The sequence below is a fragment of the Carya illinoinensis genome, chromosome 4, assembly GCF_018687715.1.
Source record: "Carya illinoinensis cultivar Pawnee chromosome 4, C.illinoinensisPawnee_v1, whole genome shotgun sequence".
NCBI classification, from domain to species: Eukaryota; Viridiplantae; Streptophyta; class Magnoliopsida; order Fagales; family Juglandaceae; genus Carya; species Carya illinoinensis.
Window position 1 is genome coordinate 273,397 of NC_056755.1, and position 24,784 is coordinate 298,180.

General features: G+C 37.6%; 4 protein-coding genes across 5 annotated transcripts; 2 read left to right on the forward strand and 2 right to left on the reverse strand.

Annotated features, from left to right (window-relative positions):
- Positions 1–1,143: 1,143 nt before the first annotated feature.
- Positions 1,144–6,121, forward strand: LOC122307088 (mitochondrial phosphate carrier protein 3, mitochondrial-like). The gene is made up of 6 exons (XM_043119710.1): positions 1,144–1,673; positions 3,217–3,578; positions 3,685–3,728; positions 5,221–5,435; positions 5,519–5,643; positions 5,739–6,121. The coding sequence occupies exons 1-6, from the start codon at positions 1,374–1,376 to the stop codon at positions 5,800–5,802; spliced, it is 1,110 nt and encodes a 369-aa protein (XP_042975644.1). The 5' UTR covers positions 1,144–1,373; the 3' UTR covers positions 5,803–6,121.
- A 778-nt stretch (positions 6,122–6,899) lies between these two features.
- Positions 6,900–10,629, reverse strand: LOC122307087 (V-type proton ATPase subunit C). Of its 2 annotated transcripts, XM_043119708.1 has the most exons (12): positions 10,494–10,629; positions 10,278–10,411; positions 10,095–10,163; positions 9,651–9,778; positions 9,417–9,516; positions 9,208–9,275; positions 8,959–9,100; positions 8,706–8,822; positions 8,350–8,475; positions 8,017–8,100; positions 7,818–7,897; positions 6,900–7,268 (listed from the first exon to the last, which is right to left on the reverse strand). In XM_043119708.1, exons 2-12 carry the CDS (start codon positions 10,389–10,391, stop codon positions 7,166–7,168), a joined length of 1,131 nt encoding a protein of 376 aa, XP_042975642.1. In that variant the 5' UTR covers positions 10,392–10,411; positions 10,494–10,629; the 3' UTR covers positions 6,900–7,165. The 2 variants fall into 2 exon arrangements, with proteins under 2 accessions (XP_042975642.1, XP_042975641.1); XM_043119707.1 differs by lacking the exon at positions 10,494–10,629 and having other exon boundaries at positions 10,278–10,487.
- Positions 10,630–13,933: 3,304 nt separating this feature from the next.
- LOC122306916 (B3 domain-containing transcription factor FUS3-like) lies at positions 13,934–17,162 on the reverse strand. Its single transcript, XM_043119484.1, has 6 exons — positions 16,617–17,162; positions 15,639–15,728; positions 15,296–15,396; positions 14,866–14,912; positions 14,697–14,773; positions 13,934–14,503 (listed from the first exon to the last, which is right to left on the reverse strand). The coding sequence occupies exons 1-6, from the start codon at positions 16,920–16,922 to the stop codon at positions 14,186–14,188; spliced, it is 939 nt and encodes a 312-aa protein (XP_042975418.1). The 5' UTR covers positions 16,923–17,162; the 3' UTR covers positions 13,934–14,185.
- Positions 17,163–19,428: 2,266 nt separating this feature from the next.
- Positions 19,429–21,890, forward strand: LOC122306675 (glutamic acid-rich protein-like). Its single transcript, XM_043119138.1, has 2 exons — positions 19,429–20,135; positions 21,001–21,890. The coding sequence occupies exon 1, from the start codon at positions 19,535–19,537 to the stop codon at positions 20,117–20,119; it is 585 nt and encodes a 194-aa protein (XP_042975072.1). The 5' UTR covers positions 19,429–19,534; the 3' UTR covers positions 20,120–20,135; positions 21,001–21,890.
- Positions 21,891–24,784: the final 2,894 nt, after the last annotated feature.

Consider the following 24,784-nt stretch of genomic DNA (forward strand, 5'->3'; position numbering starts at 1 on the left):
GATTAATTACTGTAAAAGCAGTGAGGAGTTCAATCACTGGCTGTATGATCAAATGAAGATGAGAAAAGCCAATACGTAGAGTAGTTAGTAGTGTTATTTAAGGAACATGTATAGTGCTAGGAAGATAATTTTTTCTAATTTCTTTAAAGATTTTAAATATTCTCATTATAAATATACATATAATATTATAAAAATATATATTAAATTCAAATTTATTCGAATTTATACAAGGTGACATTTGTCGAGTCACGTTTTATGAGAGTTGTGGTATTTAATAATTGACTTATGTATTCATGAATTATTTATTTAATAAACGAACCAAGCCACATTTGAGTTTGATCGAATCGACTTCAAGAGATTTATTGAGTAATCTTGTTTATCTGTAAGACTGTAACCATACACTCATGAAATATTTGATTGGTCGTGATGTGGTATAGATACAAATGCAACAAAATGAAGAAATGAATGGATAAATGATAAGTAGAATATATTGATTTAAGTCAAATATAATAATAAGGACTTGTATGAAATTTATATCTAGTATTACTCATTTAATAATAATAATAATAATAATAATAATAATAATAATGTAGGTTTCAAAGCATAAAGTTTAGCTAATAACTTCTAAACATGTCTCAATAGTCGGAAATATCATTGAGAGAATGAGAGACACTACTGATCAATTATAATAATATTTTTTTAATACATTTGGTAATTGAGAAAAGTATAATAATCTACGAAAAATCTAATTATAAATATAATTATATACTAATATATGTATTAATATAATATGATTGATTAAAAAGTAAATTTTATTAAAATAATATTAATTTAAATTATAAATATAAATAAATCAATATTAATAAATAGATTAATACTTAACTTTACTTATATACAGTAAAACTCAATTCTCTAATTTAACAAGTTAAACTGTTTCCGAAAATTAGACAAGTTAATTGACTCCAATCAATTCACATATATTGATACGGGGACGATGGGATAGGAGAATATCCATAGACTATGCCCTCCAGTCTCCAATGTCAGCATCGTAATTGACTCTAAGCACAGGGTCATTTTGTTTTGTATAACACATCTCTCCTTCGTATAAATAACGCTATAGACAAACTGAGGGCACGGCCGCACGATTTTGCTGCAAATTTTTTTTTTTTTTGTTAATACTTTGAACTGTCCTCTTATTTCTATAAGAGAGAGAGAGGGGGGTAGCCTCTGGCAGCGAGAGATTGGTAACACAGCCCTAACCTCTCTCTCTCTCTCTGTCGCTCGCTTCCGAGTTCCGACGACCTTCTCCCTCTTTTTCTTTTTGACTCCTACAAACACACCACCCCTCCGCTCTCCCTCTCCCTCTCTCTGCGATGGCTCTCTCAGAAAGATCATCGCGTCAATCTCTGATCCCGAGCTTCCTCTACTCATCCGCCGCCTCCCACAAAACCCTAGCTCTCGATAAAATCATGCTTGGCTCCAACCTTAACACCCTCTCAGAACGTTCCTCGCCTACCAGGAACGTCTTTGTTCCTTCCCCTTCCGAGCCTTCCAAGAAGATCGAGATGTATTCCCCACAATTCTACGCCGCCTGTACCTTCGGCGGCATCCTCAGCTGCGGTCTCACTCACATGGCCGTCACTCCGCTCGATCTCGTCAAATGTAATATGCAGGTCTGTATTTCGTTTATTTACCTTCCTTTCTTCTTCTTCTCCTCCTTTCTTTTTTCCCCTTCCTTTATTTTTTCCTTCGATTTTTTTGCCATCTACCTAGCATTTTTGTTTCGGATTAGATTTACATGTATCTATCTGTGCCTCTCTCGAAGCGCTTCTAAGCTTTCTTTTGCATTGACTTGGTATTCGGCTAGATCCGAGTTTTTACTTCATGATCTCATTTGTTTGGATGGATATACTATCGAGCTCATTTTATAGTTTCGATATTAGAATATCCACCCGTTCTGATCTATGGTTATATTTTCGGATTGGCGATTCATGTTACGGATGCCACTTTGACAATATGATGATTTGTGTTATTTCAGCTGAAATTCAACCTTCGAATATTTTTAAATATATCACATGCTCAATTACGAGCATGTTTTCTAATTAGTAGGTATTGCAATCTGGAATCCCATCTATATGTGCGGTGGCGCGACTTTCATGCCTATTCTCGGAATCACTAATCAGTTTTCCGCCCGAAGTTGTGCTAGATCTTCACTTGAATACTTTTGGTGTTTTGTACTGAACTTGAGCTTTGCTTCATTGTTCTTTCTTTCTTTATCTTTTTCCCCTATTTCCTTCTCGTTGTTCCTTATTTCTTTTCTTCTTCAAAGATGCATATACACAGTTGCTTACGAGGTAATGGCGTTGCATTATATGAAACAAAGGCAGGCAATGTGTTGGTAAAAAGGCTAAAAACGAGAGGACACAGAAGGATCACTGCAATATTCGTCGATTTCTCATTGATTTCAACTACTGTGTGTTTACATATTTATAGCAGAATTCTCTAACAGACTCTGGAGAAGTTTTCCATACAATGCACGACACCTGTCCCTACTATACACATTCTGTTATTTACATAGATTCCAGAATATTTGCACATTCTGCTATACACATATTCTGTTAGTTGTGGATGGTGCTGCTGCAGTGTTTGATGCCTTAATACATTGCAGCACGATTTTATTCATGGAAGGCATATTTTTTTGACAACTTAGATTTTTGGTCTTAAGCGTGTATGTTGAGGCCATATCATCTGCGCTTCCTAATGAGTACCTTGGTGTGAACTACACGTTAAAATTTCTGTCTTATTTTTTATGTATTTTTTATGGGTGCTAACGAACTAAGTTGTCGAGAATGGCCCATGCTTTATTTGGTTCTCATATCATGCAACAGGATTGAACAAAGATCTTGAAGATAATTTTAGTTTCATATCAGTTCACGGAAATTTTTAAAATATTTTCTTTGCGCATAATGTGGTCTGCTTTGGACGCGAGAAATCTGTGTAGAGGTGATAGCTTATGTGTTGTATTTCCGTGCAGAATGAGATGATGTGACATAGATTTATATTTTTTTGCATAATTTCCAATAATAGGCTGGAAATAAAGAGAGAACGTAGAAGCATCTTATGTTTTTCTCTCAACAATCAACCAGGTGGCTCTCTAATATGATGTGTCACTCTAGTATAGGGTTGCCAATTAACACGGAGATTTTTAGCTTTCAGATTGACCCTGCAAAGTACAAAAGCATCTCATCTGGTTTTGGAGTGTTGCTGAAGGAGCAGGGCATCAGAGGCTTCTTCAGGGGTTGGGTGCCAACTTTGCTTGGTTACAGTGCTCAGGGTGCCTGCAAGTTTGGATTCTATGAATTCTTTAAGAAATACTACTCTGACATTGCTGGACCTGAGTATGCAACCAAGTACAAAACCTTGATCTATCTTGCTGGTTCTGCATCCGCTGAGGTCATTGCGGACATTGCTCTTTGCCCATTTGAGGCAGTGAAGGTCCGAGTTCAAACTCAGCCTGGTTTTGCTAGAGGTCTTTCAGATGGGCTTCCTAAGTTTGTTAAGTCGGAAGGCTATGCAGGGTATGCTTATGAATGGTTTCGATTTTAGCATATGAATGGTTTCAACTTTTTTAATAATATATGCAATTGCATGAAGGATGACTAAACAATTTTTTAAATCATGCAGATTATACAAGGGACTAGTTCCTCTCTGGGGACGTCAGATTCCTTGTAAGTTGGGGTGGGGGAAAGGAATTGGATTGGTAGTACTCTGTTTTTGACTGACAAAATTCAAAGTAGCGATGATGTTGCAGCACTAAAAATTATTTAAAGTAACTTAATATGAAATGCCAGAACACTGCACAAATGGCACAACATAACTATAATTTAAAGATGAATCTCAAGTGAGGCTTTCAAGGAGGCAAGCCATATATGTTATTAATCGTTCCAAACATGTGAATGAGTGTGTTACAAGTATTTGTTTTGAGTCTTTAACCTCCATAGCCTAAATCCGGGAATGATTATGTTGATAGTTTTTGTATGACTTCCATGTATCGAGTTTCATTGTATAAAATAGGCCTGTGCAATGACCCGCCCAAGCAATATATTGGCCCGACCCGAGGTTACCCGTGAACCAGCTGCACCAGAAACAATCCGATCCGACTCGGACTGGTTCGGGTCGGGCAAAACTATCGGTTTTTTTAGAAACCCTCACACCCATCTCCGCACCAACACCACCCCCAAAGCACACCAAACGCAGAGCCCCAAAGTGTCTCAAAGTCTACTCCACTCCTGGGTTCCCTTCGTTTCTCCCCAAAGATGCCGATAACTTCAAGTGGGCTTCTCGGATAATTGTATAATGAGTAATTGCGTGAGGCCATTGATACGGAGCAAGACAAATCCAGTGGTTCTTCTCCATGGTTTTGACAGAGAAATTTGGAGCATGAGAAACGGAATATACCTCATCAAATCGACTTGATCTTGGAGCTGCGGCCGAACAGTGATGGTGAACAGCAACGAAGAACGCCACTAGCTAGGGTTTCTACAGCAGCTGAAGTGTATGCTTGGAGTACACAGTTGCTTGGAGGCACGATCGAGGAGAGAGAGAGACTCTATTGCTTGGAGGCGCGATCGAGGAGAGAGAGAGAGACTCGGTTTCTGCAGGCTTGATCGAGGAGGGAGAGAGAGAGAGCGAGAGGTCTACGTTTTTCTGAAGAAGGGACATACGGCCTACGGGTTTATTTACATGCTTCGGTTTCGCCCGCTTGTAATACTTGGATGACCCGCTTCTGATTTTAACCCGCTTTTATCGGGCTGGTAGTGTCGGGCCTTTCGGTTTGAGCGGGCCAAGCTCATTTTTGCACAGGCCTAGTATAAAATTTTAAATTTTGGATATTCCTTGTAGAAGCTAGAAAATGTGTATGTATACACACTCCATCCCATAATTATGTAATATGTTCCCCTTTCATTCCTACTTATGAAAAAGAAGTATGTACTCCATTCATTCCATGAAATGGTCCATATGTTGCGTCTTAGTTTCTTTGATCTTTGTTCTAATATGCACAAAAGTAATTTGCTAATCTCTGTCCAACTTGGTTTGGTCAGGCCATATATTTTAATTGAAAATTTGTTCACACTTATCCAGGGATTTGATTGGAGAAAAGTGCTGAGCCCTTTGAGGCTATTGTTAATGTCTTCTGACCTTTTATGTGATTATGTTCAGATACAATGATGAAGTTTGCATCTTTTGAGACCATTGTGGAATATATTTATAAGTATGCCATCCCCACACCGAAGGACCAATGTAGTAAAAATCTGCAGCTTGGTGTGAGTTTTGCTGGGGGATATGTGGCTGGTGTGTTTTGTGCTATAGTGTCTCACCCTGCTGACAATCTTGTCTCTTTTCTCAACAATGCCAAAGGAGCAACTGTTGGTGATGTGAGTAATTTCTCCTTGGCATGGTTCCCTGGTGCTTGTCTGTTCTTTTACACTTTCTTTTGACTGTCTTCTGGATTGTCCAGGCTGTGAAGAAGCTAGGTTTGTGGGGTCTCTTTACCCGTGGGCTTCCTCTCCGTATCGTCATGATTGGAACTCTTACTGGAGCTCAGTGGGGAATCTATGATGCCTTCAAAGTTTTCGTGGGATTGTAAGTCAAATCTTATACTGTGTCGTGTGGTTTAGTAAATCTTGTTTTTCATGATATTGAGTTTAGTTATTAAATGGGATTTCGTGTTACCTCAGGCCAACCACTGGTGGTGTAACTCCTGCTGCTGCCACCGCTGCTACTGAGCTTGCAAAGGTGTAGAATTGCAGCTGATGTTCACAATATTTTTTTGTCATCTTGTGACATTTACGGGGATTAAATAAACATAGGATTGCTGGAGCCTACTCCGATGGCTCCCAAGCCAGTGGAGAGTATTCTTTTGCGTTTGGGTCAATTTTTCCAATTGTTCGAAGTTGACTTATGGAGGGATGGTTTTGTTCTCACCCTGGTTGATTTAAAACTAGTAGTTAGGTCTATCATGAATTTGCAATGTGTTGTTAGGATCACGTTCCCAGCAAGCTTGGGCCAAAGAATAATGGGTATATGGAATCACATTACATACTGAGTTTTCTCCTTTTTACATCGTTTGGAATGCGATTGTGATACGAAGCATATCGCTGATTCAGTTGCCGTGTTGATTTTCTCAGTGGCCAACCTTTTCCATGGTCCTTGCATGCACGGTCTGAAGGTCTTCCACTTAGATTGAAGGCCTGTTTGGCGTGTTGGTCTTGAGTTATTTTGTAGCTTTAGAAGGGGGTTTTTCTGTTGCTTCCCTAGATTTTGCTGTCCGAGTTATTTTGTATCCTAAAAAATACTACTGGATCGCCTATATGGAAATCGCCCGTTTTAATATTTTTGTTGCCGGCACTTGGAAAAGATTGGTGCCCCATGGGATCAGAAATTAACCGAATTCAAAATTTGTTAGCATCTGATTCAGTCCTAAGCCATCTCCGGGGATGAGTCAACAATTCCAAGTATTTTTGTTCGAGTACTGCTTTTATTACTTTAATCTTTGTATTGCACGGTTCTAACTTTACGAGAACTTGGAATCATTCTAATGAGATCCAAATTCATCCTCTTTCCCGCGGCACCAGAGTTCCTAGTTCCACTGATTGATGCATCTAAATAATCCTTACAACGACGTTACTCGAGTAGGCAGAGACGACATATATGCTTCATAGGTATTTTTGTGGCAAAAATTTATCTCGAGTTAGGGACACAGCCTTCAGTTTTTGCAGGGCCAACCTTCCCAAACAGGAACTCAATTATACCATTTCATTTCAAAGGCTAACTCATGAGTAGCATGTAACGATAAAGCATTGCGTCTTTCAAGTAATCAACATGTTACTATACGGAAATACGCCAACACCCTTATTTTCACGCTTTTTAAATATCCATACTGAAAGCTCATAAAATAGAAGTTATAAAATCTCTGTAGTCCAAACCTTCCGTACATATTTCACCCTTGATGCTTAAAACTCTAATTGCAACTCCCAAAAGCTGAAACTCCAATAAGCAACCAAAGAATTGGGTCACTAAATCAAATATACAATGCCTGTCCATTGTCGTTGCTATCCCTGCACTAAGACATCTTAAGAAGCAAGGAACTGAGATTCAGCACTGATCACGCCAGACTGATTGTGAAGCAGACATAGGGATGGCCATCAGCATCCCCTGCCAGACCAGCAATCCCTCCTCCAACTTCATCATCGTTTTTCCAGTATGAGCTGCATTTAATCATCAAAGGACCAATATAAGGAAAAATCTATCAGGTTACAAAAAACCATCGAGATTCACAAACGTACAACAAATTTCCACATATATGAAATTCCATTACAAAAAGCTATCACCATTAACAAACAACACATCACAATGAACTGGAATGTGACCACAATGTTTTTTAACTTAAGGCAAAAAGTTCTCGCAAAGAGAGTTTAAGGTTTAGCTTAGTCACATTAAAAAATGATGGATAGTGTTCCCACAGAGATTAGAAAATAAAAAATAATTTTAAATCTCTTGACAACCTTCCTATCTTTCTCAACCATACCTACATGGTGTATCCCTGAATCAGGTGACCATCTCAGATAAATTGATCTTATTAGTTTGGTAAACAATATCTTGAGTTTGTCCAATCTTATAATAATCTTACATGGCCCCATGAAGCTAAGAATGCTACTCCAAGCTTGACCCTAGTTTGTGTGTGTGTGCTTATATAACAAAACTATTGAGGTTATTCATACTATCACATAAAATATACACAGCTTTTAAGGACTTGCCTGTTTGCACTGTCACACAACCCTTCAAGGATTGATCTTACTTTCTTCTCACTTCTTACAGATGGAGATAAAACACATGCCTGAAATTATTTCAATTGAAGCCCGTCATAACGATATTCATTTTATTCATACAATCCATGCCCAGTTGAAAAGTAAATGCTTGGTTGGAAAGCCATGAATGAACATAAAATGTATATACCAAGAAAGATGGTGGCAGACCATATCTCAGAATGCTCTCTACAAAAACTCGTACTGCACAAAAGTGCATCCAGGAGCTAAATACCTACAGGCAAGAACATAATCAGTATAAGAGAATTATAATTCTATTATGGGAGGGCAAGAAAACACCGATGAGAACACATAATTACAATATATAGTGATAATTGCAACAATATAAATAACAGCAAAACTTAAAACTGTACTGAAAACAACAATTTGGAAGATTCTGACCATATATAGGCCAGTAGTCTACATTGGTGGACGATTAAGTCATAGGCATCTTAAAAACAAGAAATAGAATAAGGAAAAATACCTCCCCATAGCTAGTATAGCACCACTGCAAAAGAGAACTTCTTAATCTTTCCTGGTCTTGCATTAATTTTTCTAACTCCTCCTTCCGACTCTCTTGTGCTTCTGGACTGTATTCAAAATCACGAATCTGAATCCCATGATAAAATGAAAAAAAAAAAAAAAAAAAAACACTGGTTAGATATCTTCATCCTAGTCAAACACTGAAAGTAGCAGAAACCAGACAATTCGCAACAGAATCTTCATGATTTCTGCCCTACAGATTCTTCACAAAGGATACAAATTTTAAATGACGGCAAAGATTCACTGCTGTAACATCCACAGATCAATAAGCACATGCAACTTGTACAACATACTCACTTGAAACCCTCTTTCACGTGCACTTGTTCTAAAATTATCTGCAACACGATGAAAGAGTATCACAGTATAAAGAGCATATTCATTATCCTCGTACAACTTCTTGGAGGACCTGGGGACCTGGAAGTATTAATCTTGATTAATAAGACTGAGGTAAGAAAACAACAAACAAAAAGTAAAACAATAAGACTTCAACTACTCCAGAGATCTAAACCACCACCCTACAAAATATATAACCATAAAAACCAATTATTACCACAAAGTTAGTCAGAGTCTCATAGCTGGCCAACCAGTCTTTCTGTGAATACTTTGGAACAATCGCAAGGAGAGTCACTAGATGTTCTGTGGTAATCATATCCTCAGGTTTCACTAGATTTGAGAGATCACGCACAGCTAAGCTGAAATCGAAGAAAGCTAGGTCAGCTAGGAGATCAGAATAAGATACGTTTCATGTACATGATAGAATTAGACAGAAGAAAGAAGCTGATTAGAAAAAAACTTATACCTTCCACTTTGCTTTCGGTTTATAGCGTTAAGCTGGCTGCGCACAGTGTTATATTCAGCAACGCGAACCTAGAGGGACAGGGTATTACAGTAACATAACCATTCGCAACATATCGGCAAGGCGTAACCATAAGCAATATCCTTGAGATATCTTCTTAGGTATCACAGATAACCAACATATCGAATCGACAGGGCATTAACAATAATTACCTTGAGATCATCCTCGATCTTTGTTACTTGACCATGAATGCTATCCACAATCTCCCTCAGGGGTGACATGGTCGGGTACTTTGCTTCGTCCCAAACAAACCTTTTCCATTTACAAAAACCGAAAGCACAAGTACAACACACAGATCACTCTCAATCACAAAAACAAAAAAATCCCAAAGCCACTCTCTTCCTGATAAAGAGCTATCCAATGATTTTACAGAAACTTTCATTCACCTGGTGAGGTAAGAATCAACTGGTACTCCGTCCACGGTAAGAGCATTGCTCTCCACGCCCGATACCCTCTCCAGTTCCTCGATCTGACGCCTGATCTTGTGTGAGACCCCTTCCACAAAGCTGTTCGACTGCACATTTCCACAATTCACCTCAAAATCTCAATTGTTTTAATAATAAAACTCACTACAATAATAGATCATTATCAAAATTTGAAATCCATTTGTCAACAACTTCGTCAATAAACAACAGGTTTACAAATGACAAAAAAAAAAAAAAACCGCAATAAATTGATAACCAACAGACAAATGTACAGAATCTGCATTATAAATTAAAAGAAAAATGAGCATCTTCCACGAAAAAAAAAAAAAAAAAAAACTAGAAAGTACCAAATATTAATATAAAAAAAAGTTCTTCAAAATTGAGTTCAGATGTTGGATAAATTACCTTTACCAGATCATCGCTGAGGGAGAGGAGAGAATCTAGGGTTCCAACTCGGAGATTGGGAACATTGAACTGTCAAAATCAAACCGAATATAAGAACGAACAATAATATTTAAAGTGTGATTCAATGAAATTCATTCAATTGGAAACAGATCTTGGAACGAAATGGGTGAGTGAAAGGTGTACTCTGTAAAGAGGAGTGTCAAAGGAATGCTTGGAGATTTGCTCTTGCAATCGGTTCCAGAGAGAAGAAGCGGAGTTCTGAACCGGAAGAGAGGCCACCCAGTATCTCGTTGCCATTGAAGCTTCGGTTATGAGCTCTGAATTTCAGACAGACAGAGAGAGGGGTTAGCAATGGCGGAGACGAAGGTTCGCAGGATTTTGAGGAAGTTTGTATTTTACTTCGGAAATATCCTGCACGCAGTAAAAAGACAACGAGCTCACGCTGTAGCCATTTGGAATATCAATATAATTTTGGGACGAGAAATGGTTTATATCAATTTTTATTATAAAGTAAAATTATTATAATAAATCTAACATAAATAAATTATACAGTGTGGTATAAATTTATATCAATTTAACTGTAATTTCTCGAAACGAGGTATACAACCCCTTTATACCTTCTTCTATTATATATTAATAATAGAGATTTGCTACGTATACATCCACACATCATATATAATACTTTTTTTTTAATTTTTATTTTTTTAATTAAATTTTTATACTCACTATTCATAGACCAAATATTTGATAAAAGAAAAAAATAAAAAAAATGTGATACGTGGGCTTATGTTTAGAATTTTTCTTAATGATATTATACATATATATGTGTGTGTGTGATCATAAGACGAAGTTGCCTCAAATTATATATATTTATATCATTGGCAATTTAGAATCAATGTCATATGAATCCATGTTGTGATTAAAACTCATTCAAATTCCAATAATAAGTTGCAAGGTTCAAGCACTACAAGAATTTAGATTTTTAGCAGCGATTTAAAAATCGCCGGAAAATAAATCGCCGCAACATATCACTTATAACGGCGATTTATTACTCGCTGGGGTAAACTTTAGTCAAGCTGGCGAGAATTGTCACTCGGAGTATCCCAGCAATTTTGTAACCTTTTAGCGGCGAAAAATGTCACCGCAAAATGTCATAACTCATCTCAGGCACCAAACTTGAGTTTTATTTCCCTCCCCGCGAGTAATTCACACAGTACCCTCTCTGCTCTCCGTGTGTGTTTGTCATCGATTGCCCATCAGCTTCCTCGAAAATCCGTTCTGGCGAAGCCATACGTGGTAGTGAGAGTAGTAATCCCCATTCTAGAAATGCTCCCGAAGCCCAATCGATACGCCTTCGCTACAATAGCTCAGCTTATGCCGGCGAAGGTTTCTCATCCGTTCCTTCCAAAACCCAAGCTTTGCCTCCATCTTACGTTTTACCCATTAGGCATTCTATGAACCCCCTTCCATTCTTCTACTTCGGCCACCTAATACTTCGGCTACCAAAAAGTTTTTCCCCCTTCTGTTGATATTCCAGTGGACAGACGGCGAGAACTGCCAAATATGCCCTCTGTTGTGCATTAGATCTACTAGAAATCCCCCGAAAATCCCATTATCCCATGCATCCTGTGTGCGAGGATGAGTAGTCCATTCTAAGCCCTCGGTTGGCCAAATTCCACTGCTCGGGTGCTGCTCAGCATGTCCAAGGTATTTTTCTACTCAGAAACTCTGTTTGGAAGTCATTATTTTCTCCATACATGCATGAACATAGCGCCATTTGAGGGGTTACTTGGATTGTTGGATGACTATAACAAATCATTTTATATAAACTCTTCGTCGTTTTTTTTATATTTATATTTATTTTTTTGTGATCTGTCGATGCTGTGGCTATTGTGGATTCATTGGTTGATTATCAGTCGTGGTAGTTGGCAATTTCCCCATATAATTCCTCTAATATATTAGGTCTTTCACTTTGATTATTTTTATTGCTGTGATTTCTCCATGATTCTAACAATGTGCATTTGAGGTTAGTTTTAGGGCTAGATTCTGGGAAATAATTGATTAGGGAAAATGTAACCGTACATCTCCAACATGAACATGCAGTCTTTAAACAAAAAACAAGTATATAGCAAGAGTTATTTTTGTTCTACTACAAGTATAAAGAATCAAGGAAACTTTGATGAATGCTTCCATATTTACTACTAGTCTGCCCAATTTCTCCTGGTTCTAGCCACTATCCCTTCTATTATTGGTCCATGTATATTTAGGCCCTTTAGTATAAATGCCACTAAGATCACAAGCTGAATAAACTTCGAAAAACATTTCTATATATTTATAGCTTCTCAAAGCTGCTCTGAGTGTTTTTTCAGAGTAATTTCAGAGTAATTATGTTGCTGGCCTAATATGTTTCAGTAGATCCCAACTAGACACCCTTTTTGAGGTTTATGGATGGCCATAGAATCCAGTGAACATCTATGATAAACTAACTTCAGGTTCCTTCACACTCACACTAATATGCCAAGTAGAATAATTAAATGAGGCTCACTTCCAACTCCTTATTCCATAATAGACACAACCCACCACTACTACCCATACTGCCATCACTAAGAAGATTATGATTGTTGCAAATCATAAATTTATATTGGAATCCCATAGCATTCCTAAACCCAAAAGTTGAGGTCAATAGAGTGAGTCGCCCATAATCCAAACCAATCAACTCGGGCAGTTTTAACACTATATATGAAACATATAACAACTCTTAATATCAGTGGCAAATACCTTATATATGAAACGCTGGGATATAATTCCTTATATACCAGCGATTTGACAATCGCTGCTATATAATCTGCCAGTGATTCTACAAACACTGGCAAATAAGTTTCGGGCGTGAAACCTATTTACCAGCGATTACAGAATCGCTGGCATATCATATACCAGCGATTTTATAAACGCTGGCAACTAATTTTCGGTTATGAAATTTATTTTCCAGCGATTAGTAAATCGCTGTCATAGTATATAGCAGCGATTTTAAAATCGCTGCTATATTAATTTCATAACCGAAACTTGATTGCCAGCGATTTAATAATCGCTGCTATATACTATGACAGCGATTTTCTAATCGCTAGCAAATAAATTTCATAAGTGAAAATTATTTGCCAGCGTTTGTAAAATCACTGGGTTATGATATTGCAGCGATTTTAAAATCGCTGGTAAATAGAAAACGGTTTTGGGTTGATATACCGGCTAGTTTGAAATCGCCGGTATATAGTGCTTATATGCCGGCGATTTTTTTTTTCCGCCGTAGTATATTGGAAATGGCTATATAGTATCGGCGAAGGTGCGACGATTATGTTATCGCCGGTATTGAGGTATGGCGAGGATTTTCCTTATTTTCCCGGCGATTATTAATCGTTGGAAAAAGTCGAATCTGTTGTAGTGAAGGATCTACTTAATTTATGGGCAGCAAAAAAATATATAAAATAATAATTTTCATCATTTTTACTTGATCTCAACATCTCTTCTCATGACATTAAAAGATAAGTCTACAAGTAAAACATAACAACTAATCTCAAATTATTTAATATCACATTATGAGATGATAAAAAAATAATAAATGATAAGTAACGTTATTAAAAATAAAATAAAAATTACATCATTTCGGTTTATATGCTAAAAAATGTAGTTAATAATATAATTCAAATACTAGTTAAGCAGTTTATATGCTAAACTAGCTACAAATTATAAGCAGTTTTCTTGTAATTGATCTATGAGTGATGTACTGGAGTACTGTCCAAGTGAAATTAAAGAAATCATATATGCAAGCTAGGACATATGTCAAATTAAAAGTTTACATGATCATAGCTTGCTAGCCACTCTTTATTTACCAATATATGTGCATGCAAAAGTACCAGTACCGGCACAGTACTGCTTATAAATTCAGTAGCAAAATGATCGAAGACGTACATTGCCCTCAACGTTAGTATTTGAGGATCATCGATCCTGCATATATGCAGACACGATGGGCACTGCCATATATGCTGGGAGCTTTCTAATATTGTTATGACACGTACGTACGTACAGTAGTACTAGTATTAATAGAAGTCATCCAGAGACAAGTTTTCAACAGATCCGAAGCCTTCCAAAGATCCGATTCTGGAGTAGTTGGTCAAGGAACCGCCCAAAAAATCAAGCGGTGAATCGTTTGAGAAGCTTGTGGTGTCGTAGATAAATGACATGTTTGTATGATCATCCATCATGGGATAATTCACATAAAAGGAACCTCCTTGTTTACTAGGCTCATAGTCATTAAGAACCATATAATTGTCATTCACCCCATTTTTCCTGCTGGTTATGTGATCAGCAAATACATGATCTTGATCATCATCAGAAGCCTTTTTAGCCCTAATGACCTGCGCGCAAAAACAGCATGAACATCTATATATTAGCTATCCACCTACCTACTATACCACTTAATTTTAGCACGATCTAGCATACTTGCACGGATATATATTGCAGCTGATCTAAACCAAATTATTCGTACTTCAACTAATTAATTTTAACATATCTGAAGCCAGTTAGCTCATGTAAATTCTTGCAACATACATAGTTCTGATTTTGATCGTCTTGGTAAATCATGATATAGTCTCCGAGTTGTAAGCCGTGCATATTGACAAAATCCCCTGATAAAATCGATAGAAATTTCATAATTTAATTAGTTTTGACACAACAGAGATCAGGAGATTAGAAAAATAAGAGTATATAGATCCCATACCAGTATTTTCTAATACGTACATTCGGCTGTTGTTATTAGGCCAATACCTGCTGGGAAAAAAAATAACCAAGATATGGAATTAGACCATTGCAAAGTATATGGAAAGTAAAATGAATTTTTAAGTTATATTTTTGTTTCACATGCAGCCGGCCGGCCACGTACTTGACCATCCAAAATTAATGAACTTATTTGTAGTCCAACTCTTCTAACTCGAAAACTTTTCATGAGAGGACATCTGGCTTGCATGCAGGAAATTGCAGAGATACTAATTGAGCACACACACACACATATATATACATACATATATAATGCTAGTTATTAATTATCACATGTGTTTACAACTTAGACTTTACCATATATATCAACAACTCAAATCAATATATATTCCAGTATGATCTTGCTCATGAATAGAGAACCAGAGGACTCGGACCTGTACTTGAAACTCCATACATGTAGGCCATCCAAGTCATCCATGCTGATAAAAATCCCTTCCTTGGACTCTAGGACAGGGAGGTGAGCCTCTGCTGCTTTCTGAAATTAAGTTGTGCCATGATATATGTATATATAATATGTATCATTCTTTCGTTTTTGAGAGCAAGATGATAGATTTGATATAGGGTTAATGATACTTACAGATTGTATTAAGTGAACCTTGGTTGTTGGTTACCAAATGCACCAGTTCAAAGTCCACTCAGACATTAAGCATTACTAGCTAAGTGCTAATCATTCCAATCGTAGACTAATTAATTAAATAAGAAGTCAAAAACACGAACCTTTGGGAGTATCATTCTTCTCAAGGAGCCTACATCACTGTTCTTAAGCTCCTTTTCGAATAGAAATCTCAACCTCCTAGGATCAATTTCCTAAAGCATAATATCATTTTTTTAGTAAATTAGATGAAATAAGAAACAAAAGTATTTATCTATGCTCGAATGTTGTAAGGCCAACAAGCAAACAGCATATATAATAAAATTGAAGGCCATGACAAATCAACCCGGGAAGAACAGAAAAACCTATATATATGCACCTAACGAAGAAATACATATAACGCGCGCGCGCGCGCACATATCCTTCCCAACGACGTCATCAAAAGTCGCAATGCTCCCTTCACATATTTTTCTAAGATTTTATAATTACCCAAATATGAGGTTGGTCGCCACAGCAAAAACGTAATTGTCCAAGTGATTTTTATTTATTTTTTAGATTTATCGAGTCGTTTTCCCTTTACAGTTATCAATGTAAAAAACGTTTAAATTAATGTACTGAAAAGAAAAGCATATTCAACTGATCATTCAATACTATTATATATATATATATATATGTGAACAACAGATGGGGATATATGCAGCAGCGGCAATTCATATTTAAAACCAAAAGAAATCGCAGACGAGTTGACATGATAAATCTGATCCATATTATCTCAAAACGAATGAATAACAGAAAACTCAGCTCACGGGTAAATCCATATGAAGGAAAACTCCTGAATGTTGCAAATCTCCAAGCTCTGTTTAATTAACTAATCAATTCCAAAATCGACAGTTACTAAACTGTTATATATTCGAGATTTACGTAATTGAATGAATAAAAAGATACCAACCTAGACAAAACTCACCCGGTCCACAACGTTTTCTGATCAAGACAATCGTTAATTAGTGAGAGAGTAAATATCCATTTTAAGCTAGGTGCATCCCAAAAAAATTACAAAACCCACAAGATCAAAGTTATAAGAAGTGGGGGGAATGAAAGCTCACGCGTGCAGGGAGAGTGGGAAGGCTATGGAGTGGGGATGGAGGCAACTGGGAGCTGGAGGGAGTAAAAGACAGGAGTTTTCTGGTGGATGATCGTCTCTGTCTGGGCATCCTTTTCTTCCGGTGGACTACCCCAAAACTCGTAACAGCAGCAACAAGGTCACGGGTCTCCCCGATCAGATCCGACCCATGAAGGGTGGTCGTGTCCCCCCCAACGGTGACAAGCCCAAGCTCAGCCTCTACAGCTGCCACCAAACCACAGGCCGCCTCGGGTTTCACATACGGAACCCCTTGTTGGTCCTTCATCATTAGCTGCTAGGGTTTTGGGTTTCTGTGAGTACTATTCAGTGGCTATATGTGCAGATCGAAGAAAAATAGCGCCTGATGGACGCTCGGCAATCACGAAATGGGTGGGAAGTGGTAAAGAGAATAGTGGGCTTCTGCTTTTTCTTACGCTTTTTGCTATTTTTAGCAAGGGTTCATGGTGATTACCCAGCCTGGTTTTTGTGACATTTGTGCATTCTGCATTCATGTTGGCCTTCCAATCTTTTGTTCTTATTATATAATTACAGATTTTTAGATGATGGGTAATGGTTAAATGGGATTTGGGAAGCACAAACTAGGGTTATGGCTTTTGGTGACTTTTGATCAGACTGACTGGCATGGATGACACATGTGCAATGTGGATTCATGGTTGCTTTCGGATCCTTTGTTCTTGCTTATATCTTTTTGTGAAATGGGGATTTTTTTGTGACGAACTAGACTGGAGAGCATAAACTAGGGTTAGAGTAAAGGTGATTACAGGGCATGAGGTATGGATGACAAATGTGCAATATGCATCCAGGCATATTGGTTGCCTGGCCATTAGATCTTTTGTTTCTTCGTATATGTAAATAGTTTGGTGAAAATGGGTTGGAGTGTGACTGGGAAGCAGGAACTATGGTTAGGGTTAAGGCTGGGGGTTAGCGTTGAAAAGTGTGGAGCGAGGAGGATAGGGGTGGTTGGGTTGGGAGACATGGCTTAACTTAGAGAGCAGTGACGAATAGACGATGGAGGTGTAGCAAAGGAGGGCTTGGAATGGAGGTCCAGGTGTTGCTAAAGTTCTGAATCATGAAACAGAAATCAATGGCGTCTCTGTCTCTCTCTCTGTGTGAGCTTTTTTTCCATAGGGGAAGAGTGGTTTTGAATTTGAGAATGGAGAAGCGCAACCCGTCGGTTTTTTACTTTTAACATTTTTTTTTTTTTTTGCCTAGCTGTCTTAATTAATTCAACCCTGTTTTATGGAATCCAAACCTCGGGTTGTATGCACAGCCACGTGGGCAACATGCATGCATGGAAATTAGTTTCTTAACAGATAATAAATAAGGAGAGATATATATAAAATATAATTAACTTCCAACATTATTATTGAGTTAAAATCATGCAGGCAGCTAATTAAATGCTGACAGCAAACACTAATATTACTTAACAAAATTAATAAGTTTACAGATTCCTTTCACCAAATTAAAATACAAGGAAGGGTTAGAATTAATGGTTCGTTGGAGAGAGGAGTAGTACCTCCCGATACATAAGATGGTAATTTCTTTTTTGAATCATTAATATAAGATGGTATTAAGATAGAAAAAGTTTGTTGCATGTTATGTAAGATATATTCAGATTGCAGAAGAACTTCACTCACTCATCCGACAAAGGGAGCATGAACGTACGTCGTCCTTGCATAATTGGAGACAGATCTAAATCTTATTATTGCATGAATGTATTGCGTATGTATACAGCTAGTATCCCTCAAAAATAGAATGATTGATTGATATTTATTTATTGTGAACGTACGGGATGCACGGACATTCACGCATGCACCTTGTGACGACGCGTGAGTTTTACGCATTTATGAAAAACAACAGTTTGTATTAGTATTTGGATGAAAAAAGGCGAGAGGGATACGATTGGAGATGATCACGCGAAGTGAGATAGAAAAAAAGAAAAAAGAAAAAAGAACGACATATTTGACTTTAACGTTGCAAATTAAAATAGAAAAAAAAAAAAAGTAAGATAAGGAGGACTAATCCGGCCTCCTCTATATATGATCTTGTAATATATATTTATATTTTTATAGGATATATGATCTTGTAATTAAGGAGGAGTTGTGTTTGTCGTATTTTCTTAGATTCCTAGCTACTACTGTTACAAACAACGTTGAACTTCAAACACTCCAATGATAATGGGTTAACCTTTCGTATCTCTTGTGCAAATCACCCTTAGTTATAATATGCATGATAATTGTTGTTCAATACGAGTTATTCTGTCAGTTTCATCGTCCCCATATCAAAAGGGCCTTGAATTTTCGAGCTCCAGTTAATACTGTCTATCCTCTCTAGCTATTTAAATTTTAAACCTTATATGAAATAAAAATTAAAAATAAAATAAAATTTAAAATTATTTTTATTTTTAAATTAGATAAAATTAAATTATTTGGTAAAAATTTAAAATAATTATAAAAATAAAATGAGATAACGCACTTACTCAAACTAGAAACTATAAGCTTTTGTATGTCCTTATATGTATCCTACAAATTAATCATTCACTTTCTTGGGAAGCATACACAAAGTCTTCAGATTATCATCCAGTTTGCAACAAACTCATTAGCCCATACAAATTATAAATTAAAAAAAAAATGATAAAAACGTCCTTAATTAAAGCATAATTTTTTTAAATAATAAAAAAAATACATTAAGAAAATGAAAAAAAATTAATTGCAACAGTAACAAATTAACAAAAACGACGGCCTCGATATTTATAAATTATTTTATATCATCCTCTTGTCTCCTATATACGCACGCCCCCAAAACCCTAACCGTCAAAGAGTTCAGACTCGAGAGCCCCAAATTTCACACTGACTACAAAATTTTTGAGCAGGCAAAGTCATGGCAGAGATAAATCACCAAGAAGAACCTACATTGTCCGCGAAGCGCAAACCCGATCTCACCTGCGAAGGCAACCCCAAGAAAACTACGAAACTAGAAGCTCCTCCCGATAACAACATCGGTTCCTCGGTTTTCAAAGAGGAAAACAACTTTCTAGAATCTTCTGAACACAATTCTTCAACAGCTCAAAAGAAGGACTGTAAATTCGAGACCGATTTACTCGCCGAAGCCGAAGACGAAGACGAGGACGAGGACGAGGACGACTATGAAGACGAAGAAGAGGACGAAGACGAAGAAGATGAAGATAGTGAGGACGGTAATGGGAATGCTGAGGTGGACCAGAGGGGAAAGGGTATGGTGAGGGATGACAAGGGCAAAGGCAAATTGATTCTAGAAGACGAAGACGAAGACGACGGTAGCGATATATCGAACGGTGAAAGCGATTTATCGGACGATCCGTTAGCGGAGGTCGATTTGGATAACATTCTGCCGTCCAGGACTCGGAAGCGGACGATTCAGCCTGGGGTTTACATTGCTAGTGATCTTGGTAACAACGACGATGATGGCGACGGTGGCGATGCGTGAGGATAAGGAATGGAAGGTTAGTGAAAATTTTTAGCAAAATTTTGGGATTTTTGATTTTGTAAAAGTTTTTAGTGATTCAGTGAGATTTATGTTGTCTTAAGAATATATATTTGAAAAAAAAGAAAAAAAAAAAGCGCTGGGAACTAGGGCGGTGAGGGTGAGAATGGTGAGGTCGTGTTGTAACCCAAGGCTAAATGTGATTATGGTTTTCGTTTTCGTTTGATTTTGATCACATCTTTATTTGCTTTGATATTGAGAGAGTAGAATCACGTGTCTTTCTGCTCGTTGCAACGTTCGATTTTGACTTTTCTGCCTTCGTGAAAAATGCGGAGGCTGAAGCTACTTTACCAGTGATGTGGGTGTATCATGGAAAAGAACCTCACAAATTTGCAATAATTGATCAAATGATAGTGGAGAGAGATCATCCAAACCCAGCTCGTGACAAGCGATCAAAATTTCCAACGTCGGAACACAAAATTTACAATTAAACAGTTCCCAACATTTGGTGATGCTAAATCTTCTTCGGCCAACTTAAGCATGTCTGCATTAACCCATATACCCCACGCAGTTGTCAGTTGTTCCAGGGAGGGGGCCTCTCTTGTGCATAAATAAACATGTTACTAAGTTTGTGATAAAATTCTCAAGCAAAGTAGAAGGACCATCCCAACAGAGGAATATTTAAGTTTTGGTAGGATTCGTGGTATCATTTAATTGTCCACTTTCATGAGATGAAATATCATTACTTTCGATTCCCCTACCCCCAGTTTTTATCTGAGCGACACCTAGAAGCCAGATTTGCTCCAAGTTCTTCACATTGGAGTTTGATGTGCTTTCTGTGTCTAGATTGTCTGAACAACTGACTCCTGACTCTTGTTCTCCAGCTCATCATGAAATTCTGGGGGTCCAGTGTTTGCTGGCAGTGCCATCACTGGGGGTTATGGGCAGTCGGGACAGTATGTATACGTGGTTGTTTCTCGGAAACTGACTTGCTACAAGGGGGAAATAGGAGGCTGTTGAGGATTTGGTTTGGGTTGTTTGATTTTGCAAGACAAAGCTACTTGTAAGCCCGGTGTATATGTACTACGTGATTGAACTCTTAGTGGTAGTTTATTATATGCCAAAAAAAAATATATATATATATATATACAATGAATTTATTTTATTGGCATCGAAGTATCCGGGGATAGCGTCCTGACTAATTTGGGCTTCTACAGTAATGCAGTATCATTTTTTAAAATTGAGAAACTGGTTATTACTCGTGGTATTAACTATTTGGAATTGGAAACCTGGTTTGGCATCTCTGTTTCAAGGTCAATTGAATGTGTTGGTAGTGGTTGTGGATTTTTTTGTTGCGACTTTATTGCAACTGTTACATGGAGTGAACTGCAAAAAGAGAGGACGGGATGCTGATTATGTATATGTTTACTGGCCAAAACAAAGGGGAATTCTATATGGTTGATAGACTTGAATTGCATGGACAGCTACTGCTGATTTATCAATAAAAGGAGATTTGTATGATGGCCTCCTCCTCAACAAATGGCAATATTATTAGACAATGGCTTTATGGATGGGCTCTTTGCTTGAAAGATATCTACTCCTTCAAGACTCGTGCAACCTGATCATTCATTTCCTTCTTTCCAACCATTTCAAAACCCCATTTACGCCGCGCCTGCACCATATCATCAACAGTAGATATGCTAGTAATTCGCCTGGAACTTTGCTCATTGAATATTGTTTTGTGTTTGGTCGTAAGCAAGTTTTTTTTTTTTTTTTTTTTTTTTAAAATATAAAATTGCGAATAACTTGCACGGATTTAATCAGAGTTCACGATCTAGGAGCTCGTAGGTCCACAGTGATGTTGGGCCCAATTTAATATTGCCGAACCTGCACCTTAGTTGGGCCGGGTTAAATCAGAAATCGGCTCAGATACAAACCCATTTTCAAGCCCTCTCCATTCTTTTCAGCTACGGAGACATAGATAGAAGAGAAACGCTTCAGACCGGTCGGGCTGTTAATCACACAAAAACAGCCCACCAATCATCTTATGCCACGTAGGAAAAAGGACTAAAAGGTTAGTAGACCGTGAAGCAGGGAATCAAAACGTAACAGCTTGAGTTTTCCGTCTAGCCTTCTCACGATCTCGAGTACTAGCTGTTCTCCCTTCTGCCATTTGTCTCAGCCCGACGCCGACGGAAGCAACCATCGCAGCCCGACGCCAATGAGAAACGCTTCCCAACGGTCCGGCTGGAAAACCCACAAAAACAACTCTCTATTCAGCTAACTGCACGTAAGTAAATACACTGTAAGAGAAATCACAGTTGCATGCTAGCCCATTTGCACCGTCCTCCTGTCACTATCCAACGGAAACGAAAAACTTAGAAAAAGTCCCCCAACGGAAAGATGGAAAATCGCTGCCTAGCATAATGAAAAAAAATAAAAACTATGAACAAAAAAACTTCCTAAACAGCTGACGCCATCCAACGAAAACTCAAGGAAAAAAAATAATGAAGAAGAAGACCCAAATTTGTCATGTAGTCAGAATATAAAAGGGTGAAAAATATCGGGAAGGAGATGGATTGATCATGCTGGAAATAGCAAAGCTTTCAAAATCAGGGTGTTGCTTGAGGGTCCTTTACCGGGTGTATAATTTTCTCCCAAATCAGTACAAATTAGTGCACAAATCACTTCCAAATTAGAGTAAATCAGTGCACAAATCAGTGCAAATTGAGGCAGAAAAACATCGACTGACAGTGGGGGGAGGGGGGGGGGGGTGGGGACGGAGGAAAAAAAATAAAATGTCAGTGGGGGCCGACGAAGCTTGGTGGCGGGATTCGTGGAGGAGTTCCTTGGGTTGAGCTTCGATGAAAGGGGTGCGATTCAGCTAACTGCCGACACAGCTGGGTCTTCCTTCAGGTGTCTCAGTTGTGGGGTTGAAATCAGCTGGGTTTCCTGTGGGTGACAGGGATAAGGGGCTGAAATTGCGTAGAAAGGATTTGGACTTTCTTTTCTGGTGTAGCGTTGCTTCAGGAGAATTATGGTGGAAGGCTTACGTGTTATTATGTGATTGGCAGACTGTTTTTTAGATATAACCAGCCCGACCGGTTGTAAGGATTTCTCTAGATGAGATAGAAACATCCAAGAGGCCCAAAAGTATTCCCCACTTGATACTCTCTCTTTCTCATCTTCCCACCAAGTCCAACCGAGGCATCACAGTCCCAGAATTTAAACCCTTTGAAACTGAAACTGAAACTGAAAGTACCTTATCCTAACCGGCTCAGTGGCAGAGAGCAGGTATCATGGTCGAAATGCTATCGGAATGTACTGAAACTTCATTAAAAACAAATTGGGGCGGGCACGTGGTAGTGTTCATTCCCAAACTCCAATTCTTTAACCTGGACCAGCTGACATGAGCACCATGGGATTTGCAGTCGTGGAATTGCCTTTTCCTCTGTCCTTTTTTTTACAAAAATAAAATAAAAATAAAAATCAACCGACCACTTATGTGGTCCTTTTACCCTGCTCTCATTTTCCTTTTGCCCGTATTTAGCGACCACGGTGACCACGACCAAATTGTCCTTGGTGATTGGTGACTACTAGGGAGCTATGCTGGCGGGACACTTGTTCATTTTGGGGGACCAATTTTGGGCAATAAAAGCGACATCTTTTGTTTCGTCTCCCTCAGTAAACCGTCGATAAGTTTTAGATGAACAATCATGCATACGCCTCATAATCCAGGACCACGTTGGAGGGCCATGCGTTAGGATATGATGCCGCATGCTGCTCAAAAATTTTGGGTACCTTTAATCCCACTTAGGTTCCACAATTTTCCTAGAATCAAGATTGCGTAGCATGAAATGAAAGTGTACGTGTATCCTTCTTTACCTTTGAATACATAAATATATATATATATATATATATATATATATATATATATATATCAGTACTTACCTATAATTCATTAATTATAATAATCCTCCATTCATGATAACTGGAAATCAATAATATTATTGATTGTTAATAATCACGAGGATCGAATTGTTTTAGACTTTTTGCAAAATAATAAAAAAAGGAATAAAGAAAAGGTTGCGTATAATCGTGTATAGATAAACCTTTAATATTTTTCAATTGTAGTTTATAATCATTGAAGTGAAGAGAAGTGAAGTGAAGGGGCATATGGAGATGGAAGTGAGAAATGATAATGGCAACTGTTAAAGGTTCCTGTCCCTCCCCGTCTCTTTTCCAGGCCTCTCGCTTTCAATTATGTTCTTCTCCTAATTGTTAGTATTATATGCAAGTGGAACCTGCATACAAATATATATATAATATATATATATTATATTATATATATATTTGATTTCTACTTATCTATTGTCGTTATATAAATATTATATATTATATAAATATGTAAACGTCGTGCAATCATTTTGAAAAAAAATAGAGTCTACGGTTAAAAAATTAATTTTTTTTATATAAATTCATATGAATTTATTTTTTTTAAAATGACTGCACGCCGCTTATATAACCATAACTCTAAATATCATTTCTTAAATATGTAACCACTCCTTTCCAAATATTGCAGATTACGATCCGACCCCTCATTGGATCATTAATTTTTCTGTCAACGAAGGAACGTCATCGCGTATACGTATTTGTTGTTGATTTGTG